This window comes from Erpetoichthys calabaricus, chromosome 17, assembly GCF_900747795.2.
Source record: "Erpetoichthys calabaricus chromosome 17, fErpCal1.3, whole genome shotgun sequence".
NCBI lineage: Eukaryota > Metazoa > Chordata > Cladistia > Polypteriformes > Polypteridae > Erpetoichthys > Erpetoichthys calabaricus.
Window position 1 is genome coordinate 4,654,069 of NC_041410.2, and position 19,690 is coordinate 4,673,758.

At 40.9% G+C, this 19,690-nt stretch overlaps 1 protein-coding gene across 1 annotated transcript; it reads right to left on the reverse strand.

Moving 5' to 3' along the window:
• Window positions 1–359: 359 nt before the first annotated feature.
• Window positions 360–13,724, reverse strand: LOC114667876 (apoptosis-associated speck-like protein containing a CARD). Its single transcript, XM_028823385.2, has 3 exons — window positions 13,394–13,724; window positions 5,338–5,388; window positions 360–1,035 (listed from the first exon to the last, which is right to left on the reverse strand). The coding sequence occupies exons 1-3, from the start codon at window positions 13,656–13,658 to the stop codon at window positions 773–775; spliced, it is 579 nt and encodes a 192-aa protein (XP_028679218.1). The 5' UTR covers window positions 13,659–13,724; the 3' UTR covers window positions 360–772.
• Window positions 13,725–19,690: the final 5,966 nt, after the last annotated feature.

Sequence of the window (19,690 nt, forward strand, 5' to 3'; positions counted from 1 at the left end):
CGACATTTATTTTGTGTTAGAGGGCCTGCAGAACAGTTTGTGAAGGCCTCCTGGCAGACTTCTTTGACTTTGACCCTGCCTGGCAACAAATGATAGCTGAAATGTGATTGGTTAAATGCTTTATTACGAAAATACATGTCTGGAAGCAGCACAGCCATCAGAAAAGCTATGAAAGGAAGCGGACAGACTATTTGGAATTATTTAATAAGTATTCATGGACAAAATATAATTAACATCAGTTTGTGATTCAGATATTTTTTTAGGCCAGCAGAGAAGGCCTTGAAGGCCCTGATGGCCCGCCACTGCATGCCAGCCTATCTATAAGAATGTCTAACATCAAATATAAAACCAACAACATCTAAAACCACAAGCTACTGGTTTTTATTGTGTCTATTTAAAAATGACATCGAATACATTTTACTCAGCCCTCAATTAATTTATATGAAGAAATAAAAAGCAGAGGATACATTTTGCTCCCTGCGACTGCCCTCTGTCAGTGCAGTCTGTCCATGCAGTTTGTAATGTAGGTGGTCCACGGTGTCCAGCTTCATGACATTTTAGAGGAAGTAATCTCATAATAGAATGAGTGGTCTTGCATTGTACCAGTGCAACAGTCTGGAATGAAGAGTGAAAACCAGCAGTTCCCTGTAAGGATACTGGAAATTTGCTCAGCTGAGTGTCATAACGGGTCACCTGTTCGAAACTCTGATGATGTCACATCCTTTGACTGCATTACAATAAACAGTTGAGGAGAAAGGGGCTTGCATGGGACTTATTTTCCCATCAGGTCTTCAATCAGGTAGGGCTGCTTTTCTTTCAGAGTATTGAAGAACTCCAGTTTCTCCTTGGTCCCCCAGGCACTGACCATCGCATAGAGCCGCCTCATTTTTCTCTGGTTTGTGGGTTCAGACAAGACCTCATCGTAGCACTCATTATCAATCAACTTCTTAGAGAGCAGGCTGTCCAAAATGGGTGGCACCATTGTAACCCTTTGGATCAGTGCCTCTCGGTGCTTCTCCAAAAAATTTGCAGGGCCTGGCAAATAAAAGAAAAATAAAAAAGACAACTGGTTAATAAATATAAAATTTCTAAGTCTTGATGCATTGGTTGGTATGAAAACATGAAAACATATTCTTTGGGACTCTCTGTTGTTTTATTTAATGTGTGTATACTGTACAGTATATTTGGGTGGATGTCCGCTATAATATAAAGATTATGGGAGCACATTCAATCCAATGGAATGGGGTTGGGCTTAGGGGTGGGGTTGGGGTGTGGGCGGAGTCAGATATCAGCCCCTTGCCATATAAGGAGACTACGACATTGCACGTGTACAGTCTCTGTCTTTTTACCTTATTGGTTAATTATGTCATATATGTAAGCACAGTAAACACACACATTCATTGTAATGATATTTTTATTTATTCATTGCCGTAGTAAGTGGATACCACCATCTACTGTACCGAGGTACTTGACTACATCTTGTTATATAAGAAAGCTTGGTTTATACTTCTGCGTCAAGCCTTTACCTTTGCCCAAATAGCCTACTGTGCAGCTATGGTCTCGCCTGATGCTCATCTCCACAGAAATTTGACTTTGTGTTAAATTGAAGCAAACCCTACACAGACCCCTATGTTTCTGATCGTCGAGTTTGGCAACTACAAACACGTTTTCTGTTTGTCTTCCATTTCAGAGTTGACAAATGTATGAAATAGTGGAAAACTGTGAGGGACAAATAGATTCGCAGACGAAAATGTACAGCAAAAGGAGCGGTGATCCTGTAGGACAAACACTGCATAATTCTTAATGGATCATTTGCTTTTCTTGTGTGCTACAAATAACCAACAACTATCGTTCAGGCGTGTGACTGCCGCACCACACGACACAGAAGTATTCAACAGCGTAGACTACACACGTTGGCTCAACACAGAAGCATAAATCGACTTTTAAGAGTTTGACATCAAGCAATGCCCAAGTATTCCACCACCCTTTTCCCGTGTCCCATAATGAGGACCTTCTTGATATTATTGGATGTGTCCCAGGCAGTTGTCGCTAGTGCCTTTGGGACCGGCCACACTATAAACCTGTAATGGGAAATTCAAGTTTCCCAATGGAAAATGTCATATGAACTCGAAACTCCCAGTCTGGACAGCACTTTATTAATCAATCCACCACTTTATGACATAATACTGATCGCTTACCCCAGGGGTGTCCAAACTATTGCCCGCGGGCCAACTGCGGCCCATGGTCCATTTTTAATTGGCCCACAGTAAATTCTAAAAATATAATGAAACTTGAAACCCACGAAACTTGTTCTGAACTGTCTTGTACTTCTTAGGTTTAACACAAGGTGGCGCTACTTTCTTGATCAAGGCAGCGTCTTCACAAACAAACGCAACCAAAGAGCAATTTTGCTACGGGTGACCAAAAATGGCAGTACCAAAGAAATGCGCAATAACAAGTGAGTGCAGAAAACTTCAGACACGGTGGGGAAAATTAATATTTCTTCCTAGAAGCCAAGAGCAAGTGTGTCTATTTGATTTGCAGTGATGAAAGAGTATAATGTGCGTCGACACCATGAAACCAAACATCTGACCTACACGACCTACACCGGTGCCGAGCGAGAACAGAAAGTTTAAGCAAATTGCAGCCAGTCTGCTAGCTCAACAACAGGATTTTTTCCGTGCTAACAAAACACAAGAACATGCCACATTAGCCAGTTACGGGGTAACACAACTCACTGCCTGTCATGGGAAACCTTTCTCAGATGGTGACTTCATAAAACAGCGCCTCACTAAAGTTGCAGGAATAATGTGCCCAGAGAAAATACAGGAATTCAAAAACGTTCGCTTGTCCAGAAACGCAGTTGTGCGGCGAATTAAAACATCAAGTGTCAGATAAAGCTTGTGCTTTTGATTTTTACTCGATTGCATGTGAGGAGAGCACTTTGTAATGCAATAAATGAAAAACCATTCATGGAGAGCTGTGATGCTGTTCTTTTCTTTAAGCATATTCAATTGTGAAGCATAATTTACCGATATTTGATTGCTTAATACACAGGAGGTGAGGCAATAGGCCTCATGTCTAGTGGGTGACCCAGCCCTTCGTATGTTTCTCTGTATGTGGCCCCCAGTGAAAAAACTTTGGACACCCCTGGCTTACCCCATTTCAACCTCCTGCTGTAAGTATTCTTTCTGAGTCTAAATTTCTTCATTCTATGTATTGAATACTGTGTTGTGTATTAATAATTTTTCATTATGTTAGTATTGTATATATTAGCTGTCTTTACTTTCTGGCCTGTTCCCTTTATGTCGAGTTCCAGAGGTTGGTGCCACCTAAGGCTGCAGCTGGGGAACTGCCTCTAGTGATTTTTAAGGAGAAATTGGCGATAACTTGGTTGCTTAGGCATTACAATCGCTCCTGCGTTTTTCTTTGTGCTCTTTTCTTGATTTGGATTCTCTGGTTTTGACCCCACCGTAGTTGAGTTATGGTGCTCTCGATGGGGTCTCGTCTTTGGATTTGTTTGCCTTTTATGTGTCTGTCAGGTTTCCTTGTTTGGCTTATGTCTCAATTGTCTTTTCTGCCTTTTTGATGTTTATGTTACTTTTGTTTATGTACTGTAAATATTGTTTGGTATTTTTAATATTTGTTTAATTTGTTTAATAGGCGGAGTGGTGGCTCTTAGGCTAGAGATCTGCACTGGCAATTGGAAGGTTGCCGGTTCGAATCCCATAAATGCCAATAGAGACTCTGCTCTGTTGGGCCCTTAACCTGCAATTGCTGAGCGCTTTGAGTAGTGAGAAAAGCGCTATATGAATGCAAAGAATTATCATTATTATTATTATTAATTACGTATTACTTGTTATTTGTATTCTATTTGATTATTATTAGTATCTGTGTGTGTCTTGCTATTCTCCCATGTTCCTTGTATTTCTTGTGCAGATCCCCATGAGACAGACAAAGCCATCCGTCTGTTATAGTTTAGGGACCACCCTAGTCCTGTAAAGGCAGGCTGGGAATTGAAGTCCAGTGCGGTTCACTTGAATGCCCTCTGGTGGATTTTGGTGGTTCTGTGAGTTTTGTATTCTACTTTTGTTAATTATTTTGCTCTGCTTCTTAGGTTTCTTCTCCTCAATTTTGTTTTGTGGCCTCATTTGCTTTGGATTCCTTTGTAAGCAATTCCTTTTGCCTCTTTTGGAATATTTTGCTATTTATCTACATTCGTGTGAAAAAATACTTTATTAAGTTTCTTGGGCCTGTGTCTGCAAGCCAGAGTTTTACGGTTCTCCCTTTTGTGAAGTAGTTGTCATTATTGTTGTTTTAGAACTTTCAGGACTATTTTGAATTTTTGAAGCTAAAGCCCCATTTGGCCCGGTGTAGACCAAAGCCAGCCTATAAGGTCGGAGCTAAGGAGTGCTTGTCTTTTCAGGGCAGGCTGGTGAGGATACCAGCCTGCTTCTGTCTCAGTTTTGGAGTCGTCCTACCTTTGTCCTTTATGTGCTGCAGCAATGATAACTGTCATTATATTCCATTGCATATTGTTTTTGAATCCTTATAATAAATATTTTAAATATTAAAGAAATCTTGTTTGGTTTTCTTCTGCCACGTTTTTTTTTAGTTTTTACTCTCTGTAAAGACACCTAGATATGTAAAAACGTTACTTTAAATATTTTGAGCCAGTGCAGGCCAAATGCCCGCCTCTTGAGTTCGGGACCAGGCTGCCCATTTTCGAGCACAGGTCTGGCTTGTGATGTCATCATAGCGTTGTTGCTGTCTGTTCTTCCCAGGCATTATGCAGAAATGTATGTATACAGACGGAGAGGCAGATGCTCTCAGGGCCTTGGTTACTCCATAAGTAGAAGGTGAGTATATCAACATGAGATGTTATGAGCTGACTTTAACATAAGTGTAAAGTAAACCACTTTCAAACATTGGTGTGTGAGAGAGACTTGCCACTAGATGGAAGAATCAGCTTAAGGCCCTCAGAGTGTCCCTGAAAGTGTCTGAGACCTGAGGATGTCTCAACTCCAGTTAGACTCACTGAACGTCTTGAATTGCAAGCTCACTAAGTGTCAGAGTGCGCCAGGTTTGTTCAGAGGATGGGTGAGTGGAACAAGGCTAAAATGGAGTGACTGCAAGTTGCTATCACAGATGGCAGCCCAACTAGCCAGTGGGCTGCATGAAAAATCCTGTATCTCCACTGGCTGTTCTGTAATCTGGAAACCCCACGTTTGAGTTCTGCTACTGCCATCTCAGATAAGATGAGCAGCTGATAGGGGAGGGTCACCCTAAGTAGACACCTGGGTTCCTTTAAAATGATATTTTCTGGTCTTTCCTTACCTTCGAAAGACTGCACTTGCTGTCCAAACTGAGCACCTTGGGCATTTCTCCCTGTGGAAGACAAAGACGGTGTTACAAATTTCTCTTTTATCATTTTATTGCAAATAATACACATTCCAGTTAATCCAAACAGGCGACGCTTTCATGTGTGTTACTTTTTAACATCTCTTCTCACTGTAATCGGAGCAAACAGATGCCAGTGTGTTCGTTGATTTTTAAAGGAGCGACTTAAATAAAAATTTAACTGAAACACAACGGCGATCAAAAATGATGGTTGGGTTGTCAAAACCTAAAACATCCTTAAATGTAAAAAAATCTCAGTTTACATTCTTGTGTGTGTGTGTATTATAGCACCTTGTGAGGATGACTTACGAAAGGCACTACATCTAATAATAATCAGCTGATTGGTTCAAAAACGTCCTGACATTTATCATTTGTGCTTTTTTGTCTGTTTTGCGATGCACGTGCAGCCATATTAATTACGGTGATCACCGGTCACGGATGAGTGCAGTGCAACATGTGAAAATGCTGATAGTGCGGCATCCAAAGATTTATATCAATTTTACATGGACAGCTGTTTGCAATTTTATTTTTCCTATTGGCTTCTGGTTTCCAAGCCAGGCTAATGTTTGCGTTTTATTTGTTTTGATTTTTGCTTCTTGTTCTTGACATTGCTAGATCTTTCCGGAATTGACCTCAGCCAGTTCCAGACTTCTCTTTTCTCAGCCCTTTCATCTCCCTCTCCATCTGTAATTGTGCTTTACAGGACAAGATTCTACTCTGTCACTTCACTGTAAGATGCATATCCATCCATCCATTAACCAACCCGCTGAATCCAAACACAGGGTCACGGGGGTCTGCTGGAGCCAATCCCAGCCAACACAGGGCACAAGGCAGGAACCAATCCCGGGCAGGGTGCCAACCCACCGCAGAAGATGCATATCGCCATTTTAAATACACGTCACGTCAGTGTCTCATAACGTGTTTAGAAAAAGGCTTAGTAGCCACAAACAGCATGGCCGCTGCCATCAAGGAAAAGAGCAGCGCCCATGAAAAAAAGCTGGAGACAAAGATGTGTCATGATGTTGTGAAGAAAACATGTTATTAATAAATAAAAATATAATTAAAATTTTAAACTTCATGATTAATAAACCAAAGGTGTGACCAAGCATTAACAGTAGAAGAGTGCTAGCGTGGCAGAGCTGCTGGCATGACGGTGACATCCTGGCCATGTGTGTGACGCACAAAAATGTGTTCAACTCGCTCTATTCGAGGTATCTCAATGAAAATGGAATTTTCCAGACAAATCTCCCTGAAGAATAAATGTGCCAAATGTCAATGAAATCTGTCCAATGAGAGCTGAGCTGCTTCACGTGGACAGACAGACGTACGGTGTAATACGTTTATATGTTAAATATGTCACTGTTGCTCTGTACAAAAATATTTTATAAATCTACTTTTCTTTCTACTCACATGTACAGCTAACACAAATGTGCCAGATTTAGCACACAGGAGTTCACCATACTGCGGTGGGCTGGCGCTCTGCCCTGGGTTTGTTTCCTGCCTTGCACCCTGTGTTGGCTGAGATTGGCTCCAGCAGACCCCCATGACCCTGTAGTTAGGATATAGCGGGTTGGAGAATGGATGGATGGAGTTCACCATATAAGAACTGCTAGGCAAGCATTTTAAGACAAGACAAGTTAAGGACGACTGCGAAATGGGCAACGTGCACTATTTCTGTGTGTCAAACTCGGCATGAACCCGTATCCTCTCTTTGCCTTGTTTGGAATGGCACGATTCACCGAAGTGGGGGGCTGCACATGAAGAAAGAGTATAAAGCCTTGCAGCATTGCCTGGCACACCTTTGAAGCCGACGGATGGATGGGAGATAACGTCATCCGATGCAGAAAATCTTTCCAACGCAGCGATGAAAACTCTACACATCGGGCCCCCACTCCTGAACTGGGTTCTTGTCATGGCTTCCTTCATCAATTATGCCTTGTAAACCGCCATTAAAGAAACCTGTTATTTCTCCTATGTGATTTCTTTCCGCTGTATCACTAAGGGAGGGGTATCGCCTTTTTGTATTATTATTATTGTATTATATCTGTACTAGGGGGCTCTGCCCCCTGCTCGCTTTGATCGCCAACCCCTGGTGTTGGGTAATTATAAATAGCGTGATGTGTGTATGAGATATAGCATAGTGTGAAGGTGTAGATGACGCACATAGGAAGTAAAGAATAAATTGCATGGCACAGTGTAAAGATTTATCGGAAAATTTCTTTGTACATAACATTAGTAGTAAAGATGGTGTCTTGTCCTTGAATGAGTTTTCCTTGGCATGGATCATTTATAACCTTAACTTTAACGTCAGATGAACGTCGAACTCGTGAGAAGGCCACATAAAGTTGTCCATGTTCAAAAACGGGTTCAGAGAGGTAGATGCCAACCTTGTCCATGGCTTGTCCTTGTGATTTGTTGATGGTCATGGCAAATGCAGGTTTAATGGGGAACTGTCGCCGTTTAAGTGTAAAAGGTAATTCTAGGTCAGAAGTTGAAAGGTCAAGGCTGGTTAGGTGGATTGGCGATTCTAAATTGGCCCTAGTGTGTGCTTGGTGTGTGGGTGTGTTTGTGTGTGTCCTGCGGTGGGTTGGCACCCTGCCCGGGATTGGTTCCTGCCTTGTGCCCTGTGTTGGCTGGGATTGGCTCCAGCAGACCCCCGTGACCCTGTGTTCGGATTCAGCGGGATGGAAAATGGATGGATGGATGGATGGATGAAATTAAGATGGTCATTGTTGTCATCAGAGTTAACTTTGTCAAAGTTTAGAAAGAGCCGTGCCTCTCCAGGAAGTAATGCAATGACTTGGTTATTTATGTGATCAACATTAATATTTTTTGGATATAATATAGTCCGTTGTGTTAAAAGGGGCATTTGGTCTAATGAGAGTGCTGTTCCAAATATCTCCGTAACTAAGTCGTCACAGATAAAGGCCTGAGGAATTGTAATAGTATCTGGGTGAAGTCCATCTGTATTGGTGAGTGTCCCATCTCCCAGTTGTAATAACCAATTGTTATATTCTGGATCTGGACATCGCATGTTTTGTACCAACTGTATCTTTTGAAAGCAATGCCAAATGTCTGCGTAACATTTTTTCTTCCGCGGTTTCAGAAGCGCGTTGCATGCGCCGACGTGTATTGTTTTTTTTGATGCGGGTTCGTGTTTGTGGTCCCGTTACTCGAGCCGTCTCCTTCTGTACCCGTGATCGTGAAATCATGACTTGTTTGTTCTTTATCGTTAGTAATATGGATAAGTAATAAGGAGGATCGCACTCACTGTTAATATGCGGACTGTTCGTTTCTTCGTATTATTACCAATCAGGTGTCGTGCCTGTATATGTATTGTAGTCCGGTCTGTTGTTGTTTATGTATGACGTCGTCCGCGTATTTTAAGGTGGACTGAACAATAGCTGAGCGCATGGCATGTGGAACAATAGCTAAGCACTGTCTAAAATCTCCTCGTAATAAAAGTACCTTCCCCCCAAAGGGAATATTATTAATCATCAACGTTTGTAGAAGTTTATCAATGGTGTTGAGTAAGTGACTGGATGCCATTGTACATTCATCTATAATTAACAGTTTTGCAAGACGGATGTCACGTGCATTGTTACTGTTCATTTTCATAGTGGATACCGATGTTTCTGTGATTGGGATCGGTATTTTCAATAAGAAGTGACATGCGTTTTTGGAGCCGAGACATTTTTTCTTCAGCGGTTTCAGAAGCGCGTTGTAGGCGCCGACGTGTATTGTTTTTTTTCATGCGGGTTCATGTTTGTGGTCCCATTACTCGAGCCGTATCGTTTTGTACCCGTGATCGTGAATTCATGACTTGTTTGTTCTTTATCGTTAGTAATATGGATAAGTAATAAGGAGGATCGCACTCACCGTTAATATGGAGCCTTGTCTGTGGTTGTACGGTTAATAGTGCATCATTGTAATGAGATTCACCTATTAAGGTGGACTGAACAATAGCTGAGCGAATGGCATGTGGAACAACAGCTAAGCACTGTCTAAAATCTCCTCCTAATAAAAGCACTGTTAGGCGGGGATAATCTGATTCAAATATGTTGTGTTGTCCGTATGTGTGGGGTATTTGTATGATCTCGAGTGTTCGCTCTTCCGTTTTTGAGCCTCAATCTCGGGCTCGATGGGTGACCGTGTGTGGAGTCCGTAGTCTGTCCCGTTTAACTTTGGGGTGTGTGTCTGACTCCTCGTTTTTGTGTGATATGGGCGCGTTGCCTGATTTCATATTTCTGTTAGTGGAGGGGTGCCTTGTGTCTCATGTCTTCTTTATGTTAGTGTGTGAAATCCGTAGTCTGTCTCATTTCGTGTGCCATGGGCTTTGTGTGGCACTTGCGTGTGACTCCTTGTTTTTGTGCGCTAGGGTCGCGTTGCCTCATTTCTTATTTCTGTCAGTGGAGGGGTGCTTTGTGTGTCGTGGGTCTGAATCCTCTTTTTTGTGTGTGTCCTGTTTCGTGTGCTATGTGGCGCCTGCGTCCGACTCCTTTTTTTTGTGTGCTATGGGCGCGGCGCATCATTTCTCATTTTCCAGTGCTTGGAGGGGGGCTTTATGTGGCGCCTGCGCACTACGTCTTTTGCGTCCACGGCCCATGTCCCTGCGTCCATCCGGTTTACCATTCTCGTTTAGTAATATGGATAGTTTCGGGTTATGTAACACGTCGCAATTTAAAAAGAGCTCATTCCAACAAGGGAGCTAGCGCCCTCTGCTGGATACAAATGGACACGACCACAGTGGATGTTTTGCATTTTATGTGTTTGCGTCTAAAAAGGAGAAATGCGTCACACTGCTTAGGCAACAATGTCCACTATGCTGCTTAACAACAAGTGCGATACGTAAATAAGAGAACAGGCACGCTGATAGATGTTGTCAATTGAATTAATTTTACTTAATTCATTAATGATTTGGTGTCCCACTGGTCAGGGGTGGATTTCCCATGAAATTAAAGAATCTTAAACTTCAGGGCCTGAATCCCGAAGGAGCCCCAGATGGAACTTTAATTTTCATCCCCCCAACCATAACACGGCAAGTACATGGCACAGGACGTTTTTATTCACACCCGTGACTTTGACGTGTAAGATAATCCAGCACAACAATTTTTATCAAAATCTGAGATGGTGTGGTTAAACGTCAAGAAACATTTTGTGGAGATCTGTTGTGGAACAATCCCATTGAAGAAGATAACAGTGGGGACCCAAACCTTGTTGTTGGGTGTGAAGGGTCCGCCGTAACATTTCAAGCTTCAGGGCCCCAAAAATGAAGGTCCGTCACTGCTGCTGGTTAAAACTTGACAAGAAATATTTGTGTGTGTGTTAAGCAACGATAGCCATTATGGTGACCGGGCTATCTTGGAACAGCAGGTTTGGCTGAAGCAGTGAAATGTTTGTCTATAAGGATGAGATGTTAACAAATATTTAAAAAAATATATTTGATCTACAAGGAGGACCCATTTATGATTATAATTCTGAACAGCATTTTCTGGTGTCACTCCACAGGCCGAGGACAGGGAGGACAACATTGTTGATCACAGCCCACCTCCTCCAAGGATTGTTCATTGTGATGGGACGCCTATGTTGCTGGTCTTGAGCTTGTAGAGAAGCCTGACTTCGGTAATAATGAGCTTGATGACAGCATTTTATAATGTTTAGGATTCTGGAAAAGTAAAGCATAGCACTGAGGATGAAATCGGTCCAAACAGGGCTGGACTGCCTAGGATCTGTGATGGAGACTGAGGGCGTCTACAGCTTTAATACTCCTTTGTTCTTATTTCTCATTTAACAAATATTCTGAGTTTGTACTTGACTTATTTTTTTTTTTTTTTTGGTTTTTTAATTTCCTTCATTTACCTTTTTATTTTAAATTTTGAAAATGTATATTTGACACTGGGTGGCGCAGTGGGTAGCGCTGCTGCCTCCCAGTAAGGAGACCTGGGTTCGCTTCCTGGGTCCTCCCTGCGTGGAGTTTGCATGTTCTCCCCGTGTCTGTGTGGGTTTCCTCCCACAGTCCAAAGACATGCAGGTTAGGTGCATTGGCGATTCTAAATTGGCCCTAGTGTGTGCTTGGTGTGTGGGTGTGTGTGTGTCCTGCGGTGGGTTGGCACCCTGGTTCCTGCCTTGTGCCCTAACCTGTTCAGGTGCCCATTTTTAAAATTTGAACACCTTTCTGGTGTCCTCCGTGTTTAATCGAGAAGAATTCTTCTTTTTGTTTCTTACTGTTTCTAAACATTTTTCCTTAGCTAAGAACTGCAGTTTAAATGTTGTGTTTCAAACAGGTTTGCCAGACGTCCTGATTTGAGTGGGACTGTCCCGAGTTCAACAGGCAAATCCCGAGTCCCGCATTGCCTCTGAAAATTCCGATTGAACAAAAACTGTATGTGGAAGCAAAATCTTAATTGAATTTTTATATTGAATATCTAGTTAAAGAGGCCCACTACATTTTTGTAGACCGCCTGGCGTACCACCTTTTATGAATAAAATGTGTAACTGTCAGCTGAATCCGAGAGTTTGAATTGTGTGTGTTTGTGTACGTCGTGTGCTGGCCCGTTTCTCGTGCTCATCATGGCTGCTTGTGCTCATCGTGTGTAATTCGCTTTGAAAGTGAAGTGATATTGACAAAGACTTTTCAACTAATAAGGTAGGTCGTATCTGCATTTTATTTACACATATCAGGTCGTATTATATGTAACATACAACTTGTTGCAAGTTATATCAAACATACCCAAACCTACATTTTGAATTATAAGGAAGTGATAAGTGAGGTTATAAACAAAACCAAGTGAAATGTTTACCGTATGTTCGTATTTATGTTAGTTTAGTATGCATTGAAATATTGCATTACTACTCGTAGGTATACTATTGTGGTTATTCTGTGATTATTTTACATATGTTCTCTACTATATATGTAATTATTTACATATACTGATATGTTAGATAGATAGATAGATAGATAGATAGATAGATAGATAGATAGATAGATAGATAGATAGATAGATGATACTTTATTAATCCCAATGGGAAATATTCAGTCTATACATGTTTATCTATAATTATAATTAAATTTAAAGTATATAATTTTTGTCTTCCTTAGTTTCTTAACATTTTTTTTTGGTCGCTCGTAAAGGTGGCTGTCCCGATCTGTGTGGCAGCCCTGGTCTCAAACAATAAGCACGCACTAAATGGACATTGATACGCGTTTTTATTATTGTTATGCATGTTAATTGGGACATTTTGTGCACGTTTAGTATTAAATGTTGCGTTGAACTAACGTGTTTTTTTAATCATCGCATACTGTGTCCATATTCGTCACTTTTCTTTCGCATGAATTTCTCACACTGGTTATTCTACACGGTAGTCACTTTTCACCCGGAATATCCAACACGGCACATCGAGGAGCCGGGACGTCACCATATTCGGTATACTGAAGATCTAATGGTTCCTGTTCACTCTCCTAAAAGCTCGTGTCGTGGCCCGTGTGCTCCGGTGTCCTGTATACCGAGCCGGATTCACATTTGTCCCGGAAGGTGTGAGAAGTGGGGGTTGCTCTGCCCCGGCCATCAGTACGGAAATCGATCGGCGGGTTCAGAAGAATTTGGGCACAAATCAAAGTAAAGCAAAGTATGCGGTGGTAGAAAGTGAAGGCTCCAATCTGAGTCACCAAATAATTTCAAACAGCGACTCAGTGAACAGCGGCTGTTGCAGACTCAAATCTCGTTTGGCTTCTTTCGACAAGATACTGTACAAGGAAGTCCAAAATCGAAACCGAAACTGAACGTGTCTGTGCTTTTGTTAGCTCCAAAAGCGATTCTTTGGTTTTTTTTCTTTCTTTTTAAGACGTTGCACATAACATGTTCTTCGTGTTATTCTGTATTACTTTGTACCGAGAACACGCGGGTAGGCAGCATGCAGGCGCACACGTTTAATTGTATTTTACGGTAACACGCGTGCCCGTGTAAGCTGCCTACCCGCGTGTGCAGCCACTTACCCGCCTTACACTCCAGCTCGGCCGCTTCCTGGTTCTGTCCAATCTTTCTCAACACCATGACAGTCACTTCCACGGCTTTGCCTTCGGTGTGGCTGCTGATGATCAAATTGGCCAGGTCGATGCTGTCTGCATGTTCCACTTTGCCCCTGGCAATCTTAACCCCGTAGAAGGTTTGCGAGGAGATCTCGTCACGGAACCGCTTCAGTTCTTTTTCTAAGAGATTGTCCAGTGCGTCAACGATGTGGTCTTTGATGGATCTCTCCATCCTGTCCTGTCCAACTCACCTCACGGCGCGTAGTTCAAAGAACAGCAACAGAAGTGGGCGGAGCGAAGAGCCCGAGTGGCCTTGAAGTCCCACCCTCCCGCACATCAGTCCGTCGTCAGAAGGCGAACTTAATTGTCAGTGTTGTGTTTACCTGAAGCGTCACGCTGCTCACGGCCACATCGAGGCCTTTTTCTTTGATATTTATCTATGATCTCAGCTGCATGATTACAAGATTGCTTGGCCTGTACATACAGAGATGTATTTAAGAATGTTTGTGAAAACATTCATGAGCTGACCGGCACTGTTACTTCTTATAGCAGCTTCTATGAAGAGGTTTGTATTCCCAGTAAAACTACTGTAGAAGGGAGTTGTACCGAGTTAGCCATTATGGGTGCAATGAGAAGTCAAGCAAAATGACACCTTTCAGTGACGTGCGGTGAGGTTAATGGCTGGTGACTCCTTCAGAGTCAGATTTACAAACACTGTATTATGAACCCAAAAGCGTCGCTTATTCACAATTCAATTGGCAGCCAGCATGCACATTGACTACTGGTTATATTTCATATCTCATCAGCATTCTTTACACACACACGGGTAAGGCGCATATTCGGTTAAGAAAGAACGTTACACTGCGTTGGGCTGACGCCCTGCCTGGGATTTGTTTCCTGCCTTGCGCCCTGTGTTGGCTGGGATTGGCTCCAGCAGACCCCCGTGACCCTGTGTTAGGATATATCGGGTTGGATAATGAATGGATGAACGTTACGTTTATAGCGGCGAAAGAGAGCAGGGAGCGCGCGTTTGCTCCTCACGCTCCATGTGTTCTAAATTTGCCGATGAAATTCCACAATTCACACTCATTCAATACAAAGGAAAGTATAGAGTGGTGAACAAAAAAAAGCGGATTTCAATTTTGACCTTAATTGAAAAATTTAGTTGTTTTTAAAAGCTGTTCATTCTGATGATTTAATCAATTTTAATACAGACTGTTCAACAAAAGGATAACAAGAAAAACAAAATAATATTTTATTCAAGGTCAAAATTTAGTTTTTAAATATTGGATTGTTTTTTTTCGTAGTCTGATCTCATTTTTTAAAAAACTGACAAAGTTTATGGTCTTACCTTTCTTTGTAAATGACGCCCATGCGACAATCTTTCTCCACGAAAATCTCCGTCACTTTCTTGTAAAAGTCCTCCTTATTTTCCTTTAGTTTTAAAAGTCTTAATCTTCCATTTTGGCAGTCAGTCGGAGCAAAAATTCAAAATAAACGGACCACTGCAGTGCCCTTGACTTTCTAATATCGCTAACTTATTGGCGCCTCTGCTTAGAAGAACAACCGCAACGAGGACCTGTTGGGCTCACATGCGCCCCCTTCAGGGCGACACGGTACTATCGGCCTCACCTTGTGCCTTTTCACTGCGGTTTTATGTCCTATATGAAAGACAAAATAATAATAAATAATAATACATTTTATTTATATAGCGCCTTTCCCATGCTCAAGGCACTTACAGAATATAATAAAGAACGGCAGTGTATACAGTATATAGCATTGTACAAACCAGATAAATAAATAAAGAAGATTAAGACAGTGAATTCTGGAAAAAAAATATGTTACACACATTCATTAAAGGTATTAGCCAGACCGGGTGTATAATAAACATGTTTGCAAACCTTATATTGGCACCATACAGATAGACAGCGACAGGCACGCGCCAATCGCACGCATCAACCCCGTCAGTGTGTGAACAGAGCGCGCATGTCCGAGGGAAGGTGAGGGTCGTCGCTGCCGCACCTCGTGTTTCTCCCCTGTATTCGAATAGAAAATGCCCCAATTCAGCGATTTTGACTTTAAAATTATCAAAATTATTGGAATCACACAGAAAACAAATTTATAGCACAGACCAGTGGACACGTTTATTTTATCATTATTATTATTTTTTTCTTTTCATGATGACTTTTCTGCCTCACTTGTCTCCCCCGACCGCACGTCCCTGACACCTTTTATTGGTTAACTAAAGAGATTACAATATGCAAACTTTCGAGGCAGCTCAGACCCCTTCTTCAGGCAAGATGTAATTTTAAAGCTGTCACAGTCCAGGTGTGCCAGTTTCTTCCACTGGGTCTTCAGTTCCATGTAGTAGCGGCACATTTCAGTGTATTGTATGTTTGTAGTAGTAGGGTGTTGTACCGAGTTAGCCATTATTTTTGCAAACAGCAGTTACCGCTTCTCTCACTAGATATTAATGTTTTTGAAGTCAATATGGTGGAATCCTTCAAATGTCTGGGTACAACTATCCCAAACACTCACAGCTGGGAGATAAATGCCACTTCACTAAGAAGGCTCAGTACTTCTCACAACAACTAAAGAGATTAAATATTGCCAGGCCAATCCCAGTTCAGTTTTACAAAGCCATCATCAGATTCTCTATTGTTGTCTGGTTTGGTTCAGCAATGGCCACACTCCATAAGTAAATGACGGCGTGTTGTGAGGTCTGCTGAGAAAATAACTTGCTGTGCTCTTCCTGCTATGGCAGATCTGTAGACATCTCGTATCACTAATTGCATCGAGAGGACCACCACAGATTCAACTCACCCAGCTCATCACTTATTCTAAAATCTTCCCTCAGGTAAACACTTCAGGTCAACTCAAACTAAAACTAACAGACACCTCGATAGTTTCTGTCCCAGAGCCACCGCCCTCCCAAACCAGTAATTGAGCCTGTCATCTTTGTATATTCATGCGTTCTGTCATATACTGTATAAAGGTGTGTGTGTGTGTACACCAGTGATTGTCCATGGGAAAGGCGCTATATAAATAAAATGTATTATTATTATTATTAACTTGAAATGTGACGATGAATAAATAATAACAGCATGAAGTGTGAGTATAAGTAATTAAATGTGTCATTATATGTTTGTTACTTATTAATGTATTTCTTATTAATACTTCATTTATTTATTTTAATGACACCGCATCCGATGTGGAATAAAAGTTGTCTCTTTATCTCTTTAAGGAGGAGAGGGCGGGCTCTAATGAGTACAGTTATTTGATTGGTGAATTGTTCCCGGATTGGGTGTATGCGCTTTGCTTGATTGGTAAATTGTGTGGTTCATGCGCATGCTCAAAGTAGTGACCGCGCCCAGCGGATTCGACTACAAAGAAAATAAATTCGCTGTTTGAAGCGGCAACATTAATTTTACAGACTTAGAATTCATGATTAGAAGTTTGCATGTGAAGTGTCTCTTGTTATAAATGTGTCACTTGATGGCCGAAGGATTACGGCCACTCTGATGGCGATTCACAAATCAAGAAACGAGACTCGCTAGAACAAGCGATTAGTGGAAGGGATAGTTTTCAGGTCAGAGCTCTTTTCATGTTGCCTGCGGTGACTGAAATAAAAAAAATGATTGAATAAATACATAAAGAATAATCGACAAACATATATTTCGTGACACATTTAATTATTTGTATTCACATTTCTTTGTGTTAATATTTATTTATGTATTTATTTTCACATTATTTCACTGTTTATGTATGTGTGTATGTGTTTTTTTCTGTCTGAAATATGTCACCATACCCGTGCACCCGCTCCGATCACGTGATTATATCAACGCCCGGTATTTTGAAGCCATCTGTACCGCCTAACCAGAGCGCTTTCGGATTTCGCGCAGGCGCATTAAAGTTTTTTTTATTTGGCACATGCTCCGTATAAATTTCTTTTGAGTCTGGAGGTCTGCAGCTAAGGCCTTGTCATAAGTTTTCGTCAAGCTGATGTGTAATGCGCATGTACATCTGCTTACGAATCTGTGATCATCTCATTAATCTAACTTATTAACGGAAGCAAAGACGATTAAAACGTGATTAAAGGAAATGCGGAGATGTAGATAAGTAAACGAGGTAACAAAACGCAGCAAGGTCAGAATGTAAGAGTGGTCAGCACAGTAAATCAGCAAGCTAAGACAGTTTATCAATTTGAATGAAGTTTCAAATGAATTAGTGAGCAGCGACTACAGTGTTGAAGGGAAAGTAGAAAATTTAGGGACAAGACTGCATTATAGAAGACGTCATGATTATACTTGCTTTACTTGATTTTACAGTATTTCTCCCAATATAATGAGCCCAGTGGTTTAGCGACCCCCTGTGGCTGCAGGTTTTTGTTCCAAACAAGTTATTTGGACATTCTAGCCTAAAAACAAACTTATTTCAACAGTATTTTGGTCAATTTTGATTATTTTTATGTATTTATATAAGATGACCTATACAATTTAAGAGATGCAATGGGTTCCATTTCATTTGTTTGTCTGTTTCGAGCACAGGAGGGTGAAGTGATTTTGCTCATCATGGTCAAAGTCAGCAACAGAATTTAACCCAATATCCTTAGAGTGTGAAGCCCCAAGTCTTTACCAGCATTATTAGAAGGTGCATATATATAGTGTGATTTGTAATGTTTTCATTATTATCGTGATTTTCGTTCTACTTTTCCAGGTGTTCTGATTATTTCATCTAAAGTGTATGGTGAAGCAACAAAGCAGACGATAAGAAAGGGGCCTATATTATTTATCTTGATTTACAGAAGGCTTTTGGCAAAGTATCACATGAAAGGTTAATAATCAGACTAAAGAAACTAGGAATTCAGGGTGAAGTGTGTAGATGGCTCAGAATCAAGAAGCAAATAGAGGAACCTTATTAGAATTACGTGAAGTTCCAAGAGCTGTCCCTTTAGGGCAGGGGTGTCGAACTCCGGGCCTAGAGGGCCATTGTGGCTATGGGTTTTCATTCTAACCCTTTTCCTAATCAGTGACCAGTTTTCACTGCTAATTAGTTTCTTTTCCCTTCATCTTAATAGCCCTGTATTTAAGGATTCATTGCTCCGAATTGATTCATTTCTTCATTAAATGACAGCCAAACAGAAATGAAACATGAAACAAGGAAACAGATAATCATTAAATTGGGGCTTCAGTCTCTAACCAATTTCACTCCAAACACTTTCTTAATGAGAAGCTGATTCTTGCTGTTAATTAAACCCATTATTTAATTCCATGGCTTGTTGTTGCTGTCATTCTGCCACAGCAGACATTTCCATAACTGTTGATTTTCTGTTTTTTCTAAGAGTACTGTCAAAATGTTATGGTGAACTGAGAGATCAACCTTACTGAGATCTTCACCTTTCTTTATTTTCAGATATTGTGTGATGGGCACAGGTGAGCTGGTCATGTGGCAGCTTGTTTTTTGTCTCACTATTGTTTGGCTATTAATTAGGGAAAAAGAAACAAACCAAGGGGTCTGAGCCAAATTAATTAAAATTAAGGCAAAAGAAGTTAATTAGCAGCAAAAACGGGTCACTTATTAAGAAGATAGTTAGAATGAAAACCTGCAGCCACTGCGACCCTACTTTAGGGCAACACTGGGGCTGCTGCTGTGCTTAATATATAAGAATAGTTGGTGTCCAGTCAAACATGGTGGGCCGGTCTCGACAAAAGGCTACGGCCACTTTCACATCCCAGTCCATCTTTGTCAGTCAGGATGGTATAAAATGTGTCACATTTCCGTTGTTAGAAAATAAAATGTTGTAAGAATGGGAAAAGCACTGTAGTAATAATAATAATAATAATAAAGTGATGATGAGGATGTAGAGTTTGTGAAGGGCTGCTTCACCTGCATCTGCAAAAGGAAAACAAAGACACAAAAAAAAAGAGATTACAGATAAAATATTTTAGTCTTTATCAGGTGATGCATGTAATTAGAAAGGTGCTTTGTGATAGATAATTAGAGAGATATGTATTTATTTATTTATTTAAAACCACCTTTATTGAGATGATAATTAACACAGACAGATAAAGACACTGCAAAATAAATAAATAGATGAATAAATAGAAAGGCACTATATAATACATGTAATTAGATAGGAAAGACACTATAAGATAGATTTATTTATTTATGTATAAAACCTTTATTGAAAAAATAATTAAGATAGATAGATAGATAGATAGATAGATAGATAGATAGATAGGATGGCACTATATACTAACTAGA

Excerpts from the sequence above, each read along its gene's own strand:
- LOC114667876 (XM_028823385.2), bottom strand. The coding sequence starts at position 13,658 with ATGGAGAGATCCATCAAAGACCACATCGTTGACGCACTGGACAATCTC. Across the intron at positions 5,389-13,393 it reads CGAGCTGGAGTGTAAGGCGG|GGAGAAATGCCCAAGGTGCT; the intron begins GTAAGTGGCTGC and ends TGTCTTCCACAG. Across the intron at positions 1,036-5,337 it reads GCAAGTGCAGTCTTTCGAAG|GCCCTGCAAATTTTTTGGAG; the intron begins GTAAGGAAAGAC and ends TTTATTTGCCAG.